The sequence below is a fragment of the Stenella coeruleoalba genome, assembly GCF_951394435.1.
Source record: "Stenella coeruleoalba genome assembly, chromosome: 14".
NCBI classification, from domain to species: Eukaryota; Metazoa; Chordata; class Mammalia; order Artiodactyla; family Delphinidae; genus Stenella; species Stenella coeruleoalba.
This window is the reverse complement of record NC_137160.1, coordinates 38962584-38986354: the sequence shown is the minus strand read 5'-3', so window position 1 is coordinate 38986354 and position 23771 is coordinate 38962584. Positions and strand designations below refer to the sequence as shown.

Here is a 23771-nt window from a genome sequence, read left to right as displayed (position 1 = left end):
ATGGAAAAACTCATCCAGAGCTTATCACGTGTGGTTCATTCCCATGTTTCTCTATGGCATGTGTGGTCTCGGCCATGATTTTCTAACATATACATACAACATCATCCTCTTTTACTGCTAGTAAAATTGTTCCTGAACCCTGTGCTGGAATTGGACATCTAAATATGTCATGCTCGGGCTTCCCTGGTGGCGCAGTGGTTGGGGGTCTGCCTGCCGATGCAGTGGACGCTGGTTCGTGTCCCGGTCCGGGAAGATCCCACATGCCGCGGAGCGGCTGGGCCCGTGAGCCATGGCCGCTGGGCCTGTGCGTCTGGAGCCTGTGCTCCGTGGCGGGAGGGGCCGCGGCAGTGAGAGGCCCGCGTACCGCAAAAAAAAAAAAAAAAAAGAAAAAAAAATCTTAAATATGTCATGCTCTTCTGCAGGAAGCAGCATGACTAGCAGGTGTGTTTCCACCTGGCAAGCTTAGAAGCTGCTCTCACTCTCCAGTCCCCTCTCAGCTGGACCAGCAAGTAGACAGACGTGCCAGAGGTGACTGAGGGCCAGCCGAGTACGTCCATTTCCACACAAGTTTATAAATAAGCCATAAATTTGACTCCTCAAGGTGGCTTTAGACTCATTTTGGGGGAGATAGGGTGGAGAATGGGCATGTTATAGACTTTTTTAGTAGAAAGGAATTCTTTTGGATGATGAAAACTGTTAAGTTTAAAGAATCAGCAAAGAAAATCAACAAACGAGCTAAAAGACCTCAAAAATTACTACCGCCTACGGCAGATGAAGTTGTCTGAGAACAGATTCCTCTGGTTGCTTTATAAACATCGCACATCCCACACGTGGGTTAACCAGAAGTGTTCATTTGTGAGCGTGGATGGACAATCTGCTGTTAGGCCAAGAGTGGGCCAGTTAGGGAGCAGCAATAAAAGCTGAGGGACCTAGGTGTTTCATAGAGACTAATAAATATGCGTGAATTAATGAAAATTAAACGGGCCCCATTTGATCCCGGCAATTGCCCCTTTGGTTCAGGGGCTAGAATGAAATGGTGGATTGGAGTTAGTCTCTAGGGCATGGCTCAGTGTCACACCTGTCTGCACATACTGCAGGGGCAGACTCTTTTTTTTTTTTTAGATTTATTATTTATTTATTTATTTTTGGCTGCATGGGGTCTTGGTTGTGGCATGCGGGATCTTCGTTGAGGCATGAGGGAACTTTCGTTGCGGCACGCGGGCTTCTCTGTAATGGTGGCATGCAGGGTTTTTTTCTCTCTCTAGTTATGGCGCACAGGCTCCAGAGCGTGTGGGCTCTGTAGTTTGCGGCACGCGGTCTCTCTAGTTGAGGCGCGCAAGCTCAGTAGTTGTGGCGAGCGGGCTTAGTTGCCCTGCGGCATGTGGGATCTTAGCTCCCTGCCCAGGGATCTAACCCGCGTCCCCTGCATTGGAAGGCGGATTCTTTACCACCGGACCGCCAGGGAAGTCCCAGGGGCAACTGTTTTGCCTGCATCTTCAAGTCAGTTTCCCTTCCTAGTGGATGGGGCCAGACAGGAAGAGAGAAAGGCAGTAAACACTCATGGAAGCCCACGGGAGGGCCTTGCCTTGTCATTTTGCTATCATCAGAGACTTCCTTTCTTGGGGATCTTTGCTGTGGTGGTCAACAGGAAACTGGTCGAGAACCCTCTGCTCCCCTGGGCGGGGTACCCCTCCCTCTGACTGTATGAGTTTGCCTCTCAGACACAGGGGGCGGCACTTATTTTGTTACCCACAGACTGGGTAACTTATTTTGAAATTTCAGTCATAAATCTTGAGTCCTGCTAATTTGGTTCAGCACTGCTTTTGAAGAAGTTCCATTTTTCATTTGAATGTGAGGTGATGAGATATGACATAATTTTTAAACATGTGTCTAACACATGATTAACAGGGGAAAAAGAATCCAGCCGTCTTTTCAAGCGATCCCGTCTCTGACTTCTGCTCAAGGATACGTTGCTCTGTGAAGAATGCACAGAGCATGGTGGAGGTTAGAGTGGGCAGAACTCAAGCTCTGTTTCCATTGCTGCTTAGAGCAGAAGCATACCTGTTAAGTGTTCATTGATCACGCTGAAAGGCTTGGAACATGCCGCTGGGACCTTGTATTTGAGCGTTAGACCAACTTGTGTACAAGGCATCGTGCAAAATAGCTTACTCTTTTCTTTTGGGTTTAATACAGAGACTCGTGGGGAGAGTAAGAGGGAGAAGTGCTGAGCGGTTTATTCTGGGTTGAGGGAGGAGTGCTGCGGTTTGGTGGGAGGAGGACTCTGGCCTGGGAGCCTGTGTGGAAGGCCTATGGGTCCGTGTGGGTGTCCTCCACCCACCACCACTGCAGTGGCGGCTACTGCTGTTCGAGTGCCTGCCACGCAACAGACGCTGTTCTAAGCGTTCTTCGTATAAAACTCATTTGTTTGACGAATTTATAAGTGCCAACCATGTGCTTGCAAACATCAGAGAAAAGCCAGGCTGTCATGGAACCTACACTCACTGCAGTGTTTGGGGTGGAGGAAGGGGAGGTGGAGTTGGAGGGAGACGGATGATAATGATGAAGGAAATTACTGTCTCCTGACGTTCTCCATCAGGGCTCAGGAGAATCGACAAAGTGCTCTACCTCCATGACACCTCACAGTGAGCCTCTAGGGTGGATCCGATCCCTCCAGGTTAGACGCGTCTCTCTAGCCTCTGTTCATTCCACTACTTTGGGGCTCGGTTTCGTTCTCTGTTATGTGAAGGGGGAAGATCGTGTGGTTTATGATTCTAATACAGGACCATCCCCTACCTACACATACACACACGTAAACCCCAAATGGAGCAACAAAGGTGATGGTGATGGGGGTGAACTGGACCATTTAGTTCTGACAGGTGGCAGCTCTTGGGACAGTTACGACTGCTGGTGCTTGATACAGGCCAGCTGGAGCCCTGCCAGGGCTATTTGTGTTGAACTAGAAGGTTTCTTCCCCTTCCCCTTCATTCTTCTAAAAAGTTTCTATTTTCTGGTCCCCAAACAGTCAAAGGACAGTGAACATTTATCCCAACAGTGTATGAATACATGCAAATTTCCAGTCTTGAAATCCTTAAATGGTAAGAAGGGAGTCAGATATTACAGCTGAAGAACAGAGTTTTTAAGTGTTTGAAACACGGTGTTTGAGTGTTTTCATTATAATGGATAAACTAGTGCACAGATATGTGTGTCTGCATGAGAGAGAGAGGAAGAGAGGAGATAGTCCAGGTACATCCCTCTCTCTGGGATGCCTGTGGTTGCTTCTTGGCTTTTCCTTCCCCAGGCCCTGTTTGACATGTGTGACCCCAAAGTAAGGAACCAGGAAGCAGTTCTGGACCCCCGAGCCCCACTAGGAATCCTTCGCACTGATGCTCTCCCTCTTGCATAGGCTTTTCTTTACGCATATGTGGGGAACCCAGTAGAACTCGTGTTTTCGTGTTTTGTACTGAGGTCGGGTGTGAGTGTGAATGACGGAAGTTGTCCTTGTTATAAACATGAGCAAAGGCACTTGGAATGCTTGACCGATTCCTGGACAGTGAGACCCATGACCTACTGACCACACTGATTGTCTTGAGGGCGGAAGCAGTTACTTTGCTGGGCTTTGGAGAACAGGTGTGGACTTCAAAATAGTTTGATGATAAAGATCAGCAAGAAGATAATTTTCAAGAATTTCAAGAATTTTCAACAGTTAGCAGCAAAGGATCATGCTTTTGTGTTCCCAGTAACAAAGGGTCACAGAAGCTTAGTCCATAGGTTCATAGTTTGGAACAACTGGACAGCTAGTCCAAAGGAAAAGGCTTTTTGTTCCCTGGCTGGGAGCACCAACAGACCTGTACATCAAACTACATCTGTGTCTTTCATATTGTATAGTAGGTGCCTATTCCTTTTAAAATTCTCCTGTCTTCTCTTCTTTTCTTACTGTGTGCATTTAACCCTCTGGCTCTTTTAAAACTGCCCCAGTTTAACCCACCCATGCCCTCTCAGGGGTCTCCAGTCACTAGTCAGACATTTTCTTGAGCACCTACTATGTGCCGGGCACTCTGCCAAGGGCACAGAGATAAGACAGGACACATCACTGCCCTTGGGGAGCTTTTGTTCTCAAGGCCAGGAAATCAGCTCTGACATAATCCATCCATGAATCAGCATTTGGAACCCGCTGGTTTTAGGTTATTTCAGACTTTACTTTTTCAGCAAAAATAAGCCATGTCCCTTTGAGATCTTTATAGAGAAAGCAGGAAAGAGCTGCACGTTCCACACTGCCACGCCAAGGGCAAGGCAACACTTCACTGCAGATGTTTATCTCCAGCGTAGGAAATCACATCAGGATGTCGTGTACCCTTTGTGGCCTTGGCCTTGGCTTGGCGATCCTGAACGTGGAGGGTTTCCCTGCCCTCCCTGGAGCCACGGGACAGCCTCCAGGAGCCTCCCCCAGGAGCTCCACTGAGGAGTCACCTCTTGCACCAAACCTTCCTCGACCATCGCACTGCAAGAGACAGACCTCCCTTGCTGAGTGACAGGCTTGGCTAAGCGCTTTGCCTTCTAAGTGCTTTTACCCTGTGCTGAGGTGTGTTCCTGTACTTATGCCTAACTGTTCCATTTGATTATAACCTCTTGATGACAGACTCCCAGAGACCCAGTTCCTTGGTACCTGGTTGATGCTTAAATAGTTATTTGTGCCTTGATTGAATACAGATAATATACTTCTGTTCTTGAAATGTTTGCTAGATGGACGTTTCACAGTTATTGTTTGAAGTCCATTGCTAGAGTGACTGTAAAGCTCTCCTGTGTCCCCTTTCCTTGCAGGAGATGGACATACAGAGAGTACTTACAAAGAATTTCCACACTTGGAGAGTAAAATGCATGGTCTAAAAAAAGCTGCATATGAATGGATTTTTAAAAAATCACCTATTTAGTATAAAGGGAACTTTTCAAACAAACTGATAGGCATCCTGACACTGAAGAGTATACGTTTTCAAGTAGACAAGGATGACATGGTATATCGTCACCTAATTGGAAACATATTCAAGTCCATCCTAAGAATTGTGTCATGCTTTGAAATTTGGTGACTGAAAGGCACTGCCATCATTGGGTGATAAGTCTCTGGATAAACTGTGATGTGAATTGGACAAGGAGTGTTGACTTGCTGTTTCTAATGATTTTTGCTTTATTCTAGGAGTCAAACCTTGGTCAAATATCATGGAAATCCTGGAGGAAAAGGATGGGGTCGACACGGAGTTGCTGGTTTATGCAATGACTTTAGTGAACAAGGTCGGTTGATGTTTGTTACCGGTTGAACTGTGTCCCCCCACGCCAAAAGATGTGTTCCTGTAGATGTGTTCCTGAAGTCCTAACCCCTTACCTGTGAATGTGATCTTATTAGGAAATAGGATCTTTGCAGATGTAATCAGGTTAAGATGAGGTCATTAGGGTGGGCTCTAATCCAATAGGATTGGTGTCCTTATAAGAAGAGGAAAAGAGATACACATAGAGGGAAGACAAGTTAGACACACATACATGAGGAAGACAGCCAGTGAAAGCAGGGGCAGAGATTGGAGTGATACATCTATAAGCTGAGGACCGCCAAAGGATGCTAAGCGTTGTCAGCAGCCAATCCCGGATGAAGCAAGGACGGATCCTACCCTAGAGCCATCGGAGAGAGCGCGGCCCTGCCGACACCTTGACGTCAGACTTCTAGTCTCTCCACCTGGGAGAGAATAAATTTCTGGGTGTTTTTCTTCTTCAAAAAACCAGTTTTTTATTTTTAAAGCTCTGCTATGTTTCTAGTGGGTGCCGAGGGTCACCTGCCACACTCACACCAAGTGGTCCTTGTAGCCAGCTAACAGTCTGACCATCAGCAGACCAGGCCAGAGAGGTCCACTGGGGGGTGGTTCTGCCTTGCTGCTGGTCCTGATAACTTCTTGCTCCAATTCATCTACGATAATTTTGCCCTCCGAGTCCCAGATCTTGATGCTGAGCCAGCGGCAGCACAGAGCCGGTAGCATTTGGGACGGAAGCACAGGGCATTGATGAGGTTCCCACCATCTAGCGTGTGAAGGTGCTTGCCTTCGTTGAGGTCCCACAGCTTAGCCTGGCCATCCTTGCCTCCAGAAGCACGGAGGGATCCATCTGGAGAGATGGTCACAGTGTTCAGGCAGCCTGTGTAGCAAATGTGATTGGTCTTCAGCTTACAGTTTACCAAGTTCCATACCTAATTTCTGTTGTTTTAAGCCTCTCAGTTTGTGGTACTTTGTTATGGCAGCCCTAGGGAACTAGTACATGTGAAAATCTAAAATTTGCCCTCTGAAGAAGAACCACATCGTGTGCACCCCCATGGCGGGAACACCCTTCAGCATGCCTCTTTGCAAGAGAAAACCCTTTACACCCACGTGTGGCATGTGTGCAATGTGTGCTGGTGCTCATACCTGTGAAGGCCTGAGAGTCTGCATGCTTTCTGTGCTTTGGTTCTTTCCAATGATACCGGAAAGAGGGTAGCGAGAATTTTATGGCTACTCGCCCTATCAAGATGTCCCCTTGAAAACATTTTCCCGTAAGAATATAGATTAGCAAGTTTTACTCTAAGGAAATCATTCACAATCAGACAGAAAAGCAAGCACTCTGTTCCACGTCTTACTGACTTCTGACTGCTGGGGGCGAGGTATGGATTCCTGAGGGCGGGTCCAGTCCTCCTCCTGTGATGGTGACCTCACCCTTGTGCTCCCTTTCCTCCCATTACGTCCTCCCTGGTCACCAGCTTGTGTCCGTCCTGAGAGGTGCTCTGACCGTGGGTCCCATGCTGACCTGGGACAGCCCACTGTCAGGACTGGAGCTCCTTCATCCCGGTGCTTGGACCCCTTCCTCATTAATAATTGAGGGAGGGTGGGGTTGTTTCTCTTCCCTGGACCCCAGACGCTACATCAGCCACCCCAAGATCCTCCCTTTTTGTGCCCCAGGCTGCCGGGTGCAAGCCTGAGGACCAACTGCAGTGATCATTAGTTCTTCAGAAAGGACCCAGAATCTCTTCCTGAAATGTAACTGGAGAAACATTTCCCCTGATGACTGGGGACAAATTAGTAGAAAGCAACATAATTATGAAGAGTAATTCTACTAGATATTAAAATGTTGTGCGAACTCTAAGGATTAAAACAATGTGGTCTTGACTCTTTCCTCAGCAGATGGCTGGAACAGAGGGGCTGTGAGACAGACCTCAGTGCACAGGATGACTCACCCTGTGATTGAAATCCATAGGGCCGGTCAGCTTTATTCATGACTGGGAGAGGTTTTGATAAATGGAAATAAACAAAAACATACTTTGACTGTATACCAAAATAAATTTCAGGTAGATTGAAGAGTTCAGTGTAACATATCAAACTGTAGAAAACTGAGGAAAAACTAGAGGTGAAGATTAACTGGTCTCTAGTTGCCGAATAATAAAATAGTAAAACCAGCCAAAAAGATTCCAAAACAAAGGACTTAAATATTTCACTGTATAAAACTATAAACTATAAAACATCTTATTTTAAAATGAAATCCAAAACAAAAACTAAAGGCAAGTGACAAACTGGGAAATTGTTTGCAAAAAACTGGGCAGAAAATGATACTATCCTAAATATATTAAGAACTCAGTTGAAAATGAATGACATTAACCCTACTAAGATTAAAAGAAATATATAGTAAAACAACAAGCCATTTTCTCCGGGTCACGTGGGCAGTGATTGCTTTTTAATGAAATGCCGTTTGTTGATGAGGTCACAGGAAATTTCCTACAGTCCTGGTGGGGAATGGGCATCACTTTTCTGGAAGATAATCCTAAGAATTCGGTTTTTATTTTCAAAGCTCTTTGTGAGTTGATTTTACCATGCAATTTGAAAGCAATTTTCTGTTGGTTTTTGAAGATGAAGGTCACCTATTTCCTGTCGTTTTCAGTCAATGCCATTGTTTTGGAAAACATTAAATTCAGCAAAAATGGCATTTTCACTCTTGCACAGTGTTTTCATTGTAATGCTCTCCACATTAGTGGTAGAGGCCATGCTTGGCTGTGTAACGATCCCAGCAGCAGCCGCATGGCGTGGGCATCCTGCTGCCAATCACTGGCAAGGACCCAGCACGTGTCACACTCTCCTTGGCACCATAAGGCATCTAACGTCCAGGAATTCCTCACTTACTCTATCTCTTCTGGCAGTTCCATCTCATCTTTTGTTCTGGGCCAGGGGAAGTCCAGGAAGGTCCTGAGGACATGATTCTAAGTGTCATCCTTTCCTCAAAAAGGTCAGCAGGCCGCTGGCACCCACACTGGGTTTGTTTTCTTTTGTTGAATTTTAGTCACGTTTATCGTTCCAGTGAGTAACATCTTCTGAGATCCCAAACATCATAACACATTGAAATGCTAATATGGGTCTGGAAAAAATTCAGACTCTGAAATGTGGGAAATTATACTGCTTTTCTAACTTTTCTTTCAGCAAGATGGAAGCTGGCCTAATAACATGGAATTCAAAACATTAACATTTTTATGACAAAACAAGGGTATGAAATTCTAGCCTGCTCATGGTTCTGAAACTGAAGTCTGCTCCCCTTGTTAAACAGGGAGATTAATGAGGGGTTCCAGGATCCAGACTAACGCCCCCCTGAACTCTCCCCACACCCCCAAACCATGTCTTCAGAAGATCTGAGGGAGCGTCAGAAACGAACCGTTTCTCACCGTGCAAGCTGAAATTGCATGGTGCCCTGTCCTGATCCAGCTGCAATCTCCTAGGTGGGATTCCCCGCTTTGGGGGCTCAGATATTGACCACCTTGTAGAATCAGATGAAGCAGGTTGGGGGCGGGGGATGAGTTACAAGAGCCATTACCATGGGGCTGGCTTGGAGCGTTCAGGAAAGGCGAGCCCAGGGAGCCCTGGGGAGGGAAGCTGCTCTAGCGGAGCCAGCGGGTGAGTTACCTGATGGGATTCACACTGAGCATTTGTTTTTAGATTCGATTATATTGTTTTTTTTAATTACCATATAGTAAAATTGACTTTTTTCTCTTGGTATTTAGCTGTGTAAGTTTTAACACATATATAGTTATGGATAACCTTCACAATTAGCATACAGAACGGCTCCATCTCCCCTCAAATCTCGCTCATGCTATCCTTTTATAATGACGTCCTGATCACCTGTTCATGCCCCTGGCCACCACTGATTTATTCTCTGTCATTATAGTTCTATTATTTAAAAAATGGGAATCATACAGGATGTGACCCTTCGAGGCTGGCTTCTCTCACTCAGCACAGCGCCTTAGCGATTCATCTATGTTACTACGCGTATTAATGGTTTGCTCCTTTCTGCTGCTGTATAGTGTGCCATTGTATAATATAAATATGCCTCCAATTTTTATCTCTTCATCCACTGAAGGAGATTTGGGTGCTCACAGCTTTTGGCTTTCACAGATGCTGCTGCTATGGACACTTGTGTACAGGCTTTCACCATACTGGTTTTACCCCACGAGAAAGATTTGATGGGATCAGTGAAAACCCAGGGACTGGAAAATAAAATGTCCTTTAGGACAGAGATTTCTCCCTCTGAGAGAGGCTGTAAAGATTTACTTGTCACAAACCCTGGCAAGACAAGGTCTGAGAGAAACCAGGAAGGGGGTCCTGAGTGTCGTCTGAGAGTGAAGGCGTCAAGAGACATTTCCTCACAGACTTTTCTGGAGTAGCTGCCTCCTTTGCCAGAAATAGGCACCTTAGCAGTGATTGTCAGGGTAGAAATGGGAGGACAGGGCCCAGGAGGGGTGGGAGTGTGGCAGGCAGCATTTGCTGAACATGTCAGAGAATCAGCTGAAAAGAGGTGAGTGTGTTTCTGGGCTGCACAGTCCCCTCCCCGTGCAGGCGGAGAACGAAGCTGTCTTTGACAAGATCAAGTGCATTCAGGGTGGTATGGCCATGGACTAGAGAAGCTGTCTTTGATCGTGGTGGAAGGCCAGCTCCCCTGCAGCCACCCATGAGAGGTGGTGGGACGTGGGTGTGGCTCAAGCCCACATTTTCACCGTGGAAATAACAGATGTCCTCTCAGTCAATACCCTCAGATCTGGGCCTCTTATTAAGCGAGGGCTCTCTGATCTGTTTGGTTCTACAGACCTAATTATTTAATAGAAATCTCCCCACCAACCCATCATGGTTGGGCTTGCTAAGGCAATGGGGACTAGGTCCAGGAATTTAACCTCCTGGAAACTTCTGAGAGAAGGAACCTCAGTTGACTCTCAGCAGGGAAAAAAGGGAAGAAGAAAGGAGGGGAACGGGGAGGTGAGGAGACTGCCAGAGGCCCCTCTCTGTGCCCATCCTACCCCCCACCCCCAACCCCCCACTGCGGTGTAGAACGTTTTGAATCTAGCCCTGAATGTCTACTCACCTGTGATTGGCAGGTCAGCGGTCAGTCAGGGCACCTCCAATCATTAGCCCTGCCCTGGCGTTTGTATCACCATTTCCCTCTCCTCATCTTTTAACAAGTTCTGGAGTTTTCACTAAAACCAAAAGGTGGACTTGTTCTGATAAGAGGGTTCTTTGGACAGGTGTGTACTTTTTAAGTTAACTCAGTGGACTGCTATCTGCTAACGCAGCAGTGACTGCCTTGCCCGGCATCTGCAGACCCCTATGTGTGCTTCCACACTTGGCCACTTAGGTGTGAGCACCTGTTTATTTATTACAGCTGCTGACTGGTTCACAGCCTCCTGTTCTGTTTCCTTGCTGGGGCCCCTGATGGATTAAGCTGTCGCATCCCAGTTCTTTTTCTTCAGTGTCTGGTCTCAACAGCAGTGAGTTGTATCCTGTTTGTTCAGCATAGAAGGGAAACAGCCGTTATTTGGGTTATGAGTAGAGACATTCTTTCCAATATTAATAGCCCCAAAATAGAAGTGTTAAAAGAAGTTGGTGCTGTGAGATGATCCTTAAGAAAGTACTGGTCTTTTTTCTTGCAAGGCAAGTCACCATGTTTAGAGTATTTTTGAAATGCAATAATAATGAAATAAATAGGGAGTCGAGACCTTGAAATTTCAGGCCAGAGTAGTTTGTGTAGATGGCACAGGTGTGTGAGGAAAGGAGACCGGAATAGCAGGTCTGAGCGCAGGGTTTTATTAGTTATTATTTAGTAACTTCCTGTTACCTCAGGCGAATCCTTCCCTCCCCTGATTTCATCTCCCTCGTTTATAAGATAAGGGACTTTGAGTAAATCACCTCAAGGGTCCTTCCGGTTCTAAGCAGAGGCCTGATCTGAGCTATCATCCTTCTTTTAAGAGAAGCAGAACTCACAGAGAAGTCAGCTTTTCCTTTCTTGGGTTATCTTTTTGTCTCTTGGTTGCCGCTTTGAAATTTCTCATGTTTTCCTAAATGTCTTAGACCAAGGGGAAGGCCTGCCGAACTGAAAGAAAAGGGAGTCATTCAGTTGTCATCACTCCAGCTGTTGGTAGATCAATCTTAACGGGAGTTTTTCTGATCACTGGGTATGTTAGTTTTCAATTGCCGTGGAACACATTACCACAAATTGAGCAGCTTGAAACATCCCAGGCTTATCACCTCACAGTTTCTGTGGGGCAGGGTCCAGGCACCACCTCGCTGGGTCCTCTGCTCACAAGAGTCTCACAGGGCGGCAGTCAGGGTGTCACCCAGGGCTGGTGTCTCGTCTGAAGCTTGGGGCCCCCTTCCGAGCTTCTGTGGTTGTGAGCAGAGCTCACTTCCTTGCAGCTGTGGGACTCATGGCGGTTTGCTGCTGCTTCTGGGACAACAGGACAATCTCTCTTCTAGTCTCTGTGCTCAGAAAAGGCCTAAACCCACTTTTAAATGGCTCACGTGATTAGGTCAGGACCACCCGGCTACTCTCCCCTTTGATTAACTCAGAATCAACTGATTTGGGACCTTAATGACATCTGTAGAATGCTTTCACCTTTGCCATATAATGTCACCTGATCATGATCATGGGAGTGTCCTCCCTACCCTCAAGGGGAGGGAATTGTATAGCACCTGTATCCCAGGGGGCGGGATGCTGGGGTTCATTCTGCTTACCACACTGGAGAAGCTTTTTCTCAAATGAACTTAGCATCTGTTTGCTTTGCCCCACATTGTTATACTCGTGGCCACTGGCTACCATGCAAAAAACGCCCTGAGAGCCTTGTGACCGTCCCCTAAGACATGTCTGTGTCCTGTTCTTTCTGCATCCAGACCTTGTCAGGATTGCCAGACCAAGACACCTTCTACGATGTGGTGGACTGCCTGGAGGAGCTGGGCATTGCAGCTGTGTCCCAGCGGCACTTGACCAAGAAAGGGACTGACCTGGACTTAGTGGAGCAGTTGAACATCTATGAGGTAACAGGATATGTGTATGCCTTTTGTAGGGCCTCATACAGCCTGGACAAACGTCAAAGGCTGAGGGAGACACACCCTAGACCAGTGGCTCTGAGTGTGATGTGGCAGCATCTGCAACGCCTTGGAACTGCCAGAACGCAGGCTCTCAGGCTCCGCCCCAGACCTGCTGAGTCAGAAACTCCAAGGGTGGGCCCAGATTGATTAATTGCTATTTTATTTTAAAGAACATTCATTCCGAATGAGGGGTGGTGGGGAAGGAGGCACATAGATCGTGTTTCTTATCCTCGGATGGGGTGGAACTTTCGGCAGGGCTCTATATAATTTGTAGGGTCCAGTGCAAAATGAAAATGCGGGGAAAAAGTGCTATTAAAGACACTAAACTTTTCACTTTCTTCTGCTTTCTCTCTCACCTTGTCATGGTGGGTTTTTTTAATTTGCTAAAAGTATGTACGCATTGAAGACTATTTGGAAAATACCAAAAAGTGTAAGAGAAAGAAACCGCCCATGATTTTATTACTAACCATGGTTAACATTTTGGTCTGTTTTTCTAGTCTTTTGTAAATGCATAGACTATTAACTCTGGAGATAATAGTGTGTATACAGTGTTGTGTACTGAATCTTTATTAGTAAATATTTTGGAACCATTTACTTTTGTCATTGAATCGTCTTCAAGAATTTCATTTTATTAGGAACATAATAGCCTGTCTGTCTGCAAGAACCTTAATACATATAACCAGTCCCCGTTTTCTCAGATTTAGATTGCTTCCAAGTTTTTGAAAATGATAAATGCTGTTATAATGAACAGCTTTATTCATAAATTTGTGTGCACAGCTAGAGTCCTAGGAGGGATATTTCCCAGCTGAATGGCTCCATTGTGATCTTCACTGGGTAGAAGTGGAGAAACTGACATGTAACTCATTACTTCCTTAAAGTTACTGTCATAATAAGTGACAAGCTGAGGAACAGAACAGAATTATCTTTGTATGATCTTAGGAAAAATCAGTGGAAACTGAGCCAGAGAGATCTGCTGTCAGAGCATAAAGCTTCCCACAGCTGGCCAGCTCTTTTGCCCCTGCTCTGGGCATCTTCTCCTCTAATGAAGCCTCACTTACCCAGTAATCTGCTCACACTTTCATGTTTTATTATCAGTGGGTGGTGGAGGAGTATGTTCTCATGGCTCCTAAGAGACAGGATAAAGTAGGAATTAAGTAAGAATACTAAAGATGGAGAAGGAAGGGACTAAAGACAGTTGGCTCACATCAAGGTAGAAGGACGTTTCCCAGTACATATACCTCCCTTTCTTTACCCCCTTCCCCCTGATCAGAGCTCCAGTCTCTGAGACTCTGCTCAACCAGGGGCTTATATTATCATAGCTTTGGATTCTGTGTGGTCAGTGTATATCAGAAGATAGCATAATGCAGGTGAATTTCCTACTAGTGAACCAACTGGGAGAGCATTTTGAAAAGTAGCCTGGTTACCTCCCCCAGAAGACTACTTCTGGTTTCAGGGCATACTTTCTCTCCAGTCTACCTGACTCTCAAGCTACCTCCCCATCTTCCTCTTTCCATTCATGCCAAACGTTTTAAAAGATGTCCTGTGTTCACAGTCTTCCTTTTGTCAAATGGCATTTGCTTAATATTTTTTTTTTTTTTTTGCGGTACGCGGGCCTCTCACTGCTGTGGCCTCTTCCGTTGCAGAGCACAGGCTCCGGACGCTCAGGCCCAGCGGCCACAGCCCACGGGCCCAGCCGCTCCGCGGCATGTGGGATCCTCCCGGACCAGGGCACAAACCCGTGTCCCCTGCATCGGCAGGTGGACCCCCAACCGCTGCGCCACCAGGGAAGTCCCATTTGCTTAATATTTTAACATTAAGAACATATCATTCACAAATGTAGATTATATGTTTCACTCAAAGAACAGCAAAACAGGGCTTCCCTGGTGGTGCAGTGGTTGGGAGTCCGCCTGCCGATGCAGGGGACGCGGGTTCGTGCCCCGGTCCGGGAAGATCCCACATGCTGCGGAGTGGCTGGGCCCGTGGGCCATGGCTGCTGAGCCTGCGCGTCCGGAGCCTGTGCTGCGCAACGGGAGAGGCCACAGCAGTGAGAGGCCCGTGTACTGCAAAAAAAAAAAAAAAAAAAAAAAAGAACAGCAAAACAAACACCCATTGTGATAGTTAACTTTATGTGTCAGCCTGACTGGGCCACGGGGTGCCCAGATATTTGATCAAACATTATTCTGTGTCTGTGTAGGTATTTCTGGATGAAATTAACATTCACATTGGTAGACTGAGTAGTGAAGATTGCCCTCCTCCATGTGGGTGGGCCTCATTCAATCTACTGAAGGCCTGAATAGAACAAAAGGCTGAGCAAGAGAGAATTCACTCTCTGCTGATGGTAATGAGCTGGACATAGTTTGCTTCTTACCTTTGAACTCTGGCTAGAACTAACACCATTGGCTCCCTTGGTTCGCAGGCATTTGGACCACAGATCTTGGTACTTCTCAGCTGCCATAATCATGTCAGCCAACTCCTTACACTAAATCTCCATGTATATCCTATTTGCTCTGTTTCTTTGGAGAGCCCTCATGCACTCCTGTATTTAAGAAGCAGAATATTACCAGTAACTCGGAAGTGTCCTTGATGGTCCTTCCTGGTGTCATCCAACTAATTTCCAGCACTGTTCTCTTTTTTTTTTTTTTAATAATTTTGTCTGAAAATAACTTATTCTGTGAGCTAACACAAAGGATCAGATTATCAAATAAGAGTTGACAGATCTGAGATCTTGCTACCTATAGCAGAGCTATACTAATCTATCTAGGCTAATAATTTCCAGAATGCAGAGGTGCAGAGACCTGTGACTCCCAGGTCTTTTATTCGTATATCAGACATGTGCTTTCTGACCCAGAACAATAGATGAGGTCTCCAAGTGTGGTTCATGCGTCACCTCGCCCAGTGAGTAATTTGCTTCATAACTATGAAGGCTCTCTACTACATAGTCCAGAGAGTCATGGCGTATAAATCCATGAATTCTGTGTTTATTTAGTGTAGGTGATCCTTAGCCAATCCTACCCTGCTAATTAAGGGCATTCCAGAAACAAGAACTCTCATTTTAGCAAATATCATCAGGCTGTTTGTTAGATAGTCTAGTTATTAGCATATTTACAAAAGATTAGATGGGGTCATTGTCTTCTTTCTTTCCGCAGAAGCATCACTACTACAAAAGGAGTGGAGGGATCACAGCCCAGCTGTTTTAACTCCTTCCTCCCAGTCTGTATCCCTAAACAACATATTAATTTTGTCTTTTTATAAATGGAACCATACCTTTGGTGTCCTCCTACAGTTTCTCTTTTGGCTTATTGTTTTTGAGACCTACCCATGTTGTTATGTGAAGTTCTAGTTTGTTCACTTTCACTGCTGATGAATATATCCCAATTTATTTATCTGCTCTTCTCTTGATGGATGTCGGCTGGTTACAGTTTTGTTGCCATGACAATGCTACCATGACCATTCTTTTCTGCGTGTGTGTGCACGCGTGTGCCCAATACTCTTTATGTTTACATGTCAGTTCTATACTCGCTTTGTAAAAATATTTAGAAGTTTTTCTTCTTTCTCTCTGCCCTTGTCTCTGGTCTTTGATTATTTGATAGAATTCCCTTGGGAAATTGGGTGGACCTGTGATGATGATGATGGGGCAGAGGAGGAGTGTGTGTGTTTGTGTGTGTGTGTGTTGGAGGCAAGAGATCTTTGGTAACTATGTTTTTTCTATGGGTATTGGTGTATTTAAACTTCCTATCTTTATGTAGATCAGTTTTTCTGAGTCATACTTTCCTAGGAAATTATCCACTTTATCTGGATTTTTAAACTGATTACTAAAGAGATATATAAATAGTCTCTTAGGAATGTTTTTAATTTCCTCTTGTTCAGAAGTTATTTTCCTTTGTTAATTTTTGTGTTTGCAATTTCTCCCTTTTTTTCTTCTGTGTTAACTAGTGGTTTGTCTGTTTTGTCGTTGTTGTTAATTTTGACTTATGTATGATTTTCAGTGCTCTTCTGTTTTGTAACCCAAAACGTTTTTATCTCTATAATTTCCTTCTTTAATTTTCTTTCAGTTTACTTTGTTGTTCTTTTTTTTAGATTTTTAAGTTGTTTATTTACTTTATTTCCTTTTATCCTTTAACCATCCTCGCATTCCTGGACTGTAACCCACTTGGTCATGATGTGTTCTTTTGTAAAGTGTGCTGTTGGAATTCTGTTGGATACTAATTTATTTAGGATTTTTACGCGAATAGTCGTAAGTAAGATTGGCCTCCCTCTCAGCCTCCCCCCTCTTCCTTTCTTCCTTTTCTGTATGCCGTCCCTAGTAGCTTGGGCATCACTGTTATGCTAGCATCATAAAAAGATGATGCTGGTGGTCATGAAACCACTTTTGTATGTTGCTCCTGTAGAATGCACTCCCGGCGACTATGTCTATGGATGTCTCCAGGGTACCTCTCTGATTGTTCCTCCTCGATGTCCTCCCATGGATCTTTCTTCTCTGTCTCTTCCCTTTCAGTGTTGGGGTTTCCTTAGCAGACCTCCTCCTCTCTCAGTACATGCAGCCTGCACTATGATTCACCCAGTGAATTCAGCAGCTTTGGAGGCTGGTGGCTGATACCTTGACCCTGAGCTTCCTGCCAAGACTCCTGGCTGCCCGACCCTCTGCCTGCTTGTCTTTTTGTATTATGTTCATTCATTCATTGAGGGTATATCACATACTCTGCTGGGGCTGAAAATACAGAGCTAGAAGATCTGTCCCTGCCCCAAGCAACTTTCATTCTGTGGTCTAAGACAAGCAGGTGGCTGGTTCCCCCAGCAGCTAAATGTGATGGCACAAGAAGGGACATGGAACATGCCAGAGGAGCTCAGATTATGTCAGTCACAGCCACCTGGAGGCTGCACGTGACATGTATCCAGCCCTAATGAAAGCTTTTATTTTTCTCCCATGACAAAAACAAAAATCCCACACAATCTGTTCATTTCTCCATCTCCACAAAGAGCAGAGTTTCCCAAGTTACAAACCCGGAGCTGTCCTGGACTCCCTCCTCTCTCCTCTGTCCCCATGCTCGGCAGTCTGATTGCTGAAGACTGTGATTTCTTCTCCATTCTCCTAGCTCAGGCCCTCATCATTTCTTGCCTGGATTATTGCAATACCTTCTCATTCTTTTGTTCCTCTGTGAATCCATTCATTCAATAGAACTTTACTGAGCACGTACTATGTGCCAGGCACTATTCTAGGCCCCAGGACACAGCAGCAAACTAGACAGACAAGGCCAGTGTCCTGAGGGGATACACATTCTCATGGGGTGCAGACAGTGATCAAAGTACGTGAGTAAGCTGAGGATCCAAGATTGCTGGCGTGTCTATGAAGAAAAGAGACAGGATGAGGTAGAGGTGAGACACTGAGGCAGGGGGAGGAAGGCCCATCTGAGGTGGTGGCCTAAAGAAGGACAGTGACAGAGGGGAGAGTAGTGGAGGAGCTCAGGTTTGGCAGGTGTGAAGGGTTGAAAGGAGGTGTGATGACGGGCAGGGCCTGGAGAGGTTGGCACCTGCAAAGTGGCATCCCCTGGAGGCTTCTCTGCTTATTCCCTCTTCCTAACTCCCTGCAACTGAAAACAAGGGATCCTCCTGGAAGTCAGATCTGACTACGCCATTCCTCTATTGAAGAAAATAAACAGGAGCGAAGAATGAATGAAAAACCTTAAAACCTTTTTCACAGCCCGTGGGATGAAGCCCAAACTCTTTGAGTTAGTACGAGAGCTAACACCGTCTGTGGCCTGCGTGCTTCTGTGGCCTGTCTCGGGTCATTCCTAAGATGTCTCTGAAGTTTCAGCCACACTCAACTTCTTCTGTTTCTTGAACGTGAAAGGCAGGTCATCAGGGAGCTTCCCTTTATCCATTCTCCTTGCTTTGCCTGGAGTGCTCTTCCTTCCCATTCTCAGGTTGGCAAACTCCTCCTCCTCCTGTAGGAGTCATCTCAGATATCCCCTCGTCCGCAAGGCCTCCCTGACAAGGTAAAAGGAGTTCCTGCTACTTGTCGCCTGCACTTTGTTTATAACTCAGGAAGGAGCACTTGTCTGTGTCCACACCTCAGACTGAACAGTCCTCAGGTCGCGCTTGTCTATCTGTTTGCCTTTGTCATCTGTCTCATTCCTCTCTAACCCCTGTGCCCAGCAGCGCACCTGCCCAGAGTAGAAGTTCAGTGAGCACTTGAATGAAGGTCTCTTTTAAATATCACACATTTTATTAACAGATGCTGGGTTGAAGGAAGGGCATGATTTAATCAGAAATCAGCTACCTTAAAGGGGAGATGCTTTGAGTAATCACTCAAGGTGATTACTGAATGCTTGGGGTACCAGGTAGAGTCAGGATTTTTATTCCTTTCTGAAAATTAATGCAGTTTTAAAAATATTTAGAGCCACAGGACAACTAAGTTCATTATATGCAAGGGCAGCAAGGAGGCCTATAAGCAGTGCCAATATTTTCCTCACAATAGACTCTGAATGTTTTCAAGCCATTGTAGAGACCTTGCTTGGGTTTCTAGAATTCTTCTTAATAGTGGAGGATGTCTGGTGACCATGTGTCCTGGACTTTCTTGGGAATGCCCAATTCCATGTAATTTAATTCCATTTTAGAAAGGTGATTTAATCCATGTTTAATTAAATTCATTTGAATTTTTATAGCTTTGAATGATTTTTCAAATACATAAATTCACGAATCAAAATAAAAAGTCTTTTGTCAGATTGTGTTCTAGCTTTTGATTCTGAAAATGTGGTCCTAGTAATGGCAAAGGCATCTTAGGGATGAAGACTTTGGGGGTGAGGGGGTGACTGTTACTGTCAGGAATAAATAACTTATAGATCCAATCTCTTAAAATTCTTCCTTTATCATAGGTGATTTTTAAAATGTGTATCAGTTAGCTCTTGCTGTATAACAAATATGCCAAAAAGAGTGGTCTTAAAACAGCAATTATTGCTCGTGATTCTGTGGGTCAGAGATTTGGGCCTCGTTCACCTGAAAGATTCTCAGGGAGCTACAGTTATCTGATGGCTTGACTGGGGCTGAATGGTCTAAGATGGTCTCATTCACCTGGTTTGGTATTTGGTGCTGCTGTTGGCTGGGCCATATGTCTTCAGCGGACTAGCCCGAACTTCTTCACATGTAGCAGCAATTCAGAAGGACAAGTCTCAAAGTGCAAACACTTTTGAGGCATCTATGTCTTCTGATGTTCCATTGGCCAAAGCAAGTCACATGGAAAATTGTTGACTCATTGTAGGAGAGGGCTACACAAGGATAAGGAAACAGAGAGGCATGATTCCCTGGGAACCTAGTGCTATAATCATCTGCCACAACCTGTCATCAGCATAGTTTCTTCTTGAAATGGTACTAGCACTGGCATCCACTTCACCTAAAAGCTGAATCAAGATGTATAGGTATGAATTAAAAAGAAAATGTGGGATAGCAATTTGGAAAATGATAACATCTGCTGTGTAAAGATGGCTGCCTGTCATGGAGGTTAGTAGTAGTATAACAACGTAAACTCAAAGAAATGTTAATAGATTTTGACCTCTATTAAGAATGGTCAGATTGTTCAATGTTTGATGATACTAAGAAATTATTTTAAGCAGGACAGTGGTATGTGGTTATGGGTTTTAGAAATCTTTATCTTCTAGGGATATATACTGAAATATTAATGGGTGAAATTATATGATCTGGGATTTATCTCCAAAAAATCTGGCTGGGCTTCCCTGGTGGCGCAGTGGTTGAGAGTCTGCCTGCCGATGCAGGGGACACAGGTTCGTGCCCCGGTCCGGGAAGATCCCACATGCCGTGGAGCGGCTGGGCCCGTGAGCCATGGCCGCTGAGCCTGCGCATCCGGAGCCTGTGCTCCGCAACGGGAGAGGCCACAAACAGTGAGAGGCCTGCGTACTGCAAAAAAAAAAAAAAAAAAAAAAAAAAAAAAATCTGGCAGTGGGGTTGGTGGCAGGGAGTAAATGAGGCAAGATTGGCCAGGGTCGATAGTTGTTGAACTGTCATAGGTGATGAGCACAAAAGTCTTTGTATATGTTTGAAAATTTCCACAAAAATTTAAAAAGAATGTTTAGATCATTCAGTGGCCTCAAAGACTGGTGGAAGTTGTCACAGATGCCACCTTAGTCCACTCCTCACTGCTTTCTTGATAAGATGGGGTGGGATGTGCAAGCAATCAGTGCTGGAGGAGGAACCTGCTTGCTCCTCATCTTGGTTTTATAGACAGTGTTCTACATTTTTTTTTTTTTTTTTTTTTTGCGGTACGTGGGCCTCTCACTGTTGTGGCCTCTCCCGTTGCGGAGCATAGGCTCCGGACGCGCAGGCTCAGCAGCCATGGCTCACGGGCCCAGCCGCTCCGCGGCATGTGGGATCTTCCCGGACCGGGGCACGAACCCGTGTCCCCTGCATCAGCAGGCGGACTCTCAACCACTGCGCCACCAGGGAAGCCCATGTTCTACATTTGACTAAAAGTGTCAGAAGGTATCTGACGAGGGGTCCAGCAAACAAAACACTCCATCATTTGGGTGAGATTAGAGATTGTTCAGGACATGGTTGATCTCACCTTGGGTCCCATGGAGGACACTGAACTTGTAGTTAATTAGATCTGACACCACAGATTCTGAATAAGTCTCTTGATAAGTGCTGTTCTCTCCAGGTGTTTTCCAGCCCTTAGTGGACTTGACTCTAATCCATAGTGCTCCCTAGTATCTGAAGAAAGTGCGTCTCTCTTCCTATCATCAGTGGACACTGGTGATTCTAAAATTCTTCTTGTAAAAACAAAACCAGGAGTGAAGACCAGCCCCAAATTTCGTGTTACAGCATTCCTGACTGCCAAGCTCGAGACTGCCATTGGATCTCCTGGGATTCTGAGCCCCATTTACCCTCCGCCCCCATGCACCCTTTTCTTTGTTTAAGGGGATGGATGTTTTGTTGAGGATCTGAACTATAGACAGCCCTCATTGAATTCCCTTTTATGGTGTCATTTTGATAATCTTTCAAAACTTTTCATGTAAACTTTCTGATTGTCTCCATCTTCCTTGACAAAAGGCAGTTAAAGTAGATTTCACTTTCTGCACACTCCGTGTACTTCTCTGAAAGGCACTGTGAGTGGAATGCTATTTGATCCTTGCATCTCTGAGGTTAGGCAAGGAATTAGAAATATCTGAACTGTACTTTATCCCCTAATCTTATCATTCCAAATGTGTGCTTAATTAGAAGCAGAATCAATACTTCAGGTCAGAATAAGTTCAAATGGTCTAGAATTTGTACATCTAAAAATGAAGAAAAAATAATTGGCTAGTAATATTTTAAAATACTCTCCTTGGTTAGGTGTATAATCATTCTCAAACTTTCCCCAGAGAATGCCGTTTAAAGTGCTAAAGTTGAGATGATAAAAGTGGTTAACCAAATACATAACTTCTTTCTTAGTTGTTGCAGTTATACCACAGACCCCCCTGCGCTGCACTCCCCTCCCCCAGGAAACAGACTTTCCAGTGAGATTTTGTAACAATAGAGCTTTTTCTGAACTCTTATCAATTCTTACCTCAAACCTCCCCAAACTATGTCTGATTTGTAAATTCTAAGGGAACAGAATAGTCAAAATATTATTAAATTGTCTTCATCTATCTGGGAGTTTGTTATAGTACGTATCTGGCATGTAGATAGAAGAGTTTTCACTAAATCAGTCTCACCCAAAAGCTAGAACTGGAGGAAACTGGAGATGGAGCAGATCAAGGGAGGCTGCACTCCTGAGAAACAGGCCGTGCATCTCAGGTGTCCATCCTCGTGAACAGGATGAGAGTGGCCAGTCTGGCCCTGACTAAGCCAGGCTCGCCTTGCTATGTGAACACAGTTGGCATCAATGCTTTGGACAGAGGAGACCACTGATTTTGCAGTAGCCAGGTTTTATGTAGACAGTTGATTGATGTCAAAGCCAAATAGCATGGTTAGCCATCTGGGTCTTTATATTACTTCTCCATTCTCTCACTTGTCAGGACCACGTTGTGAAATGTGACCAAGAGCACACACAAGGCTGGAAAATATGCACCTTTGGGGTCGGGGGACCATGTGGGTCCTTGGGTGCCAAATCAGAGAGACTGCTGAACTTGCTTTGGCCTGGCCCACCTGGTGTGCGAGGTGGCCTGACCTGCCAGTTCTGTGTGATGGAGGAATTTGTGGGCATCCTAGGCCCCTTTATCCGAGGGCCTATGTTGGGGAAGAATGGTCATATTCATTGAGTACTAGCCACAGGGAAAGCCCTACCCTAGCTGCTTTATATATGTTAGATAAGTTTTCTTACCAAAAACCTGAAAATGCAATCCTCTTAGTCTCATTTGCCTAGAGAGAGGCTCTCAGGCAAGCAATTTGCTGTAGGTCACCCTTGGTCCACTAGTGGCACAGGCAGCCACACAGAGGTCTAGTCAACAATAACTTGTGCTCGTCTGACCGTGTCGTTTTTGAGAAGGTAGGTATAAAAATAATTAAAGAAGCTGGAGATACAGATAGGTGTAACCCTATCTGTTACACCTATCTGTTACACCTATGGTTGAGAAGAGTGAGCTCCAATAAAGAGGAGCGTATGCATAGAGATGGTGGGTGTTAATGTGAACCGAGAGAGCCATGGAGTAGGGTCCAGGATAGAGCAGATTAGGAGAGGGCCGAGCTGGACCTTTGGACACGGTACCACCCAACTAGGAGCAGGGCTCCTAGTGTAAGTGCTTTTAAGAGGAAACTTTTTAAAAAAACGGAATTCCAGAGGTCCAGTGTATTTCTGGTCTATATTTTTGCGACCGCAAGTACAAGCAGGCTCTTGAGACCAGGCTGCAGAGGGTTCCCTGAGAGCCGCGGTGCGCGGGGATCTGAAGTCAGGCCTCTCAAAAGACCTGCAGGTGAGGCCGTTCGGCTCACCTAGTTTGCGGCTCTCGCCTTTCTCCTTGCTGTGCTCTTCTGAACAGCCTAGCTGGGAAGGCGAGCTCCGAAACTGTCAGGAGCTCCAGGGCTTCCGGCTGCCGCTGGGCGTCAGGAGAGACTCCGCCTCCTGGACCAGGGAAGAGCAAAGGCAGTGGGGGCGGGGCGGGGGGCGCGCACGAGAGATGACCTCGGAAAGGGCAGTGCTGGGCCGCAGAGTGAAGAGCCCATCTAATTACAAAATATTTCTCAGGTCTTCTCGTGACATCAGTTGACCTTTTTGTATCCGTTTGGGAAAGTCACACAGTGGCGAGCATCTTTTGGTTTGCAGGTGGCGCTTTAGGGTGCGTGTGGTTGTGATGACCTTGTGCAGAAGCCGCAGCCACAGGATGGGAAGAGACGGCGTAGAGTGCTCATTGGGGTGGGACTGTGAAAGGCTGTCAGGTCTGAGCTCGC

The 23771-nt window shown here is 45.6% G+C and overlaps 2 protein-coding genes across 2 annotated transcripts in view; both read left to right on the top strand.

The window, feature by feature from the left end:
• The window catches only part of LOC307196710 (FH1/FH2 domain-containing protein 3-like), a 107679-nt gene extending 91947 nt beyond the window's left edge, over nucleotides 1-15732 (top strand). The window contains exons 5-7 of the mRNA XM_079941934.1: nucleotides 5189-5283; nucleotides 12201-12344; nucleotides 15545-15732. Of these exons, the coding sequence (XP_079798060.1) occupies nucleotides 5189-5283; nucleotides 12201-12344; nucleotides 15545-15595 (290 nt within the window). The 3' untranslated portion in view covers nucleotides 15596-15732. The remainder of the gene's footprint in view (nucleotides 1-5188; nucleotides 5284-12200; nucleotides 12345-15544) is intronic.
• A 1072-nt stretch (nucleotides 15733-16804) lies between these two features.
• FHOD3 (formin homology 2 domain containing 3) overlaps nucleotides 16805-23771 on the top strand; it is a gene marked incomplete at its 5' end in the record, with an annotated part of 177867 nt that continues 170900 nt past the window's right edge. Inside the window, one exon of the mRNA XM_079943029.1 lies at nucleotides 16805-16825. Coding sequence (XP_079799155.1) covers nucleotides 16805-16825 — 21 coding nt within the window. The remainder of the gene's footprint in view (nucleotides 16826-23771) is intronic.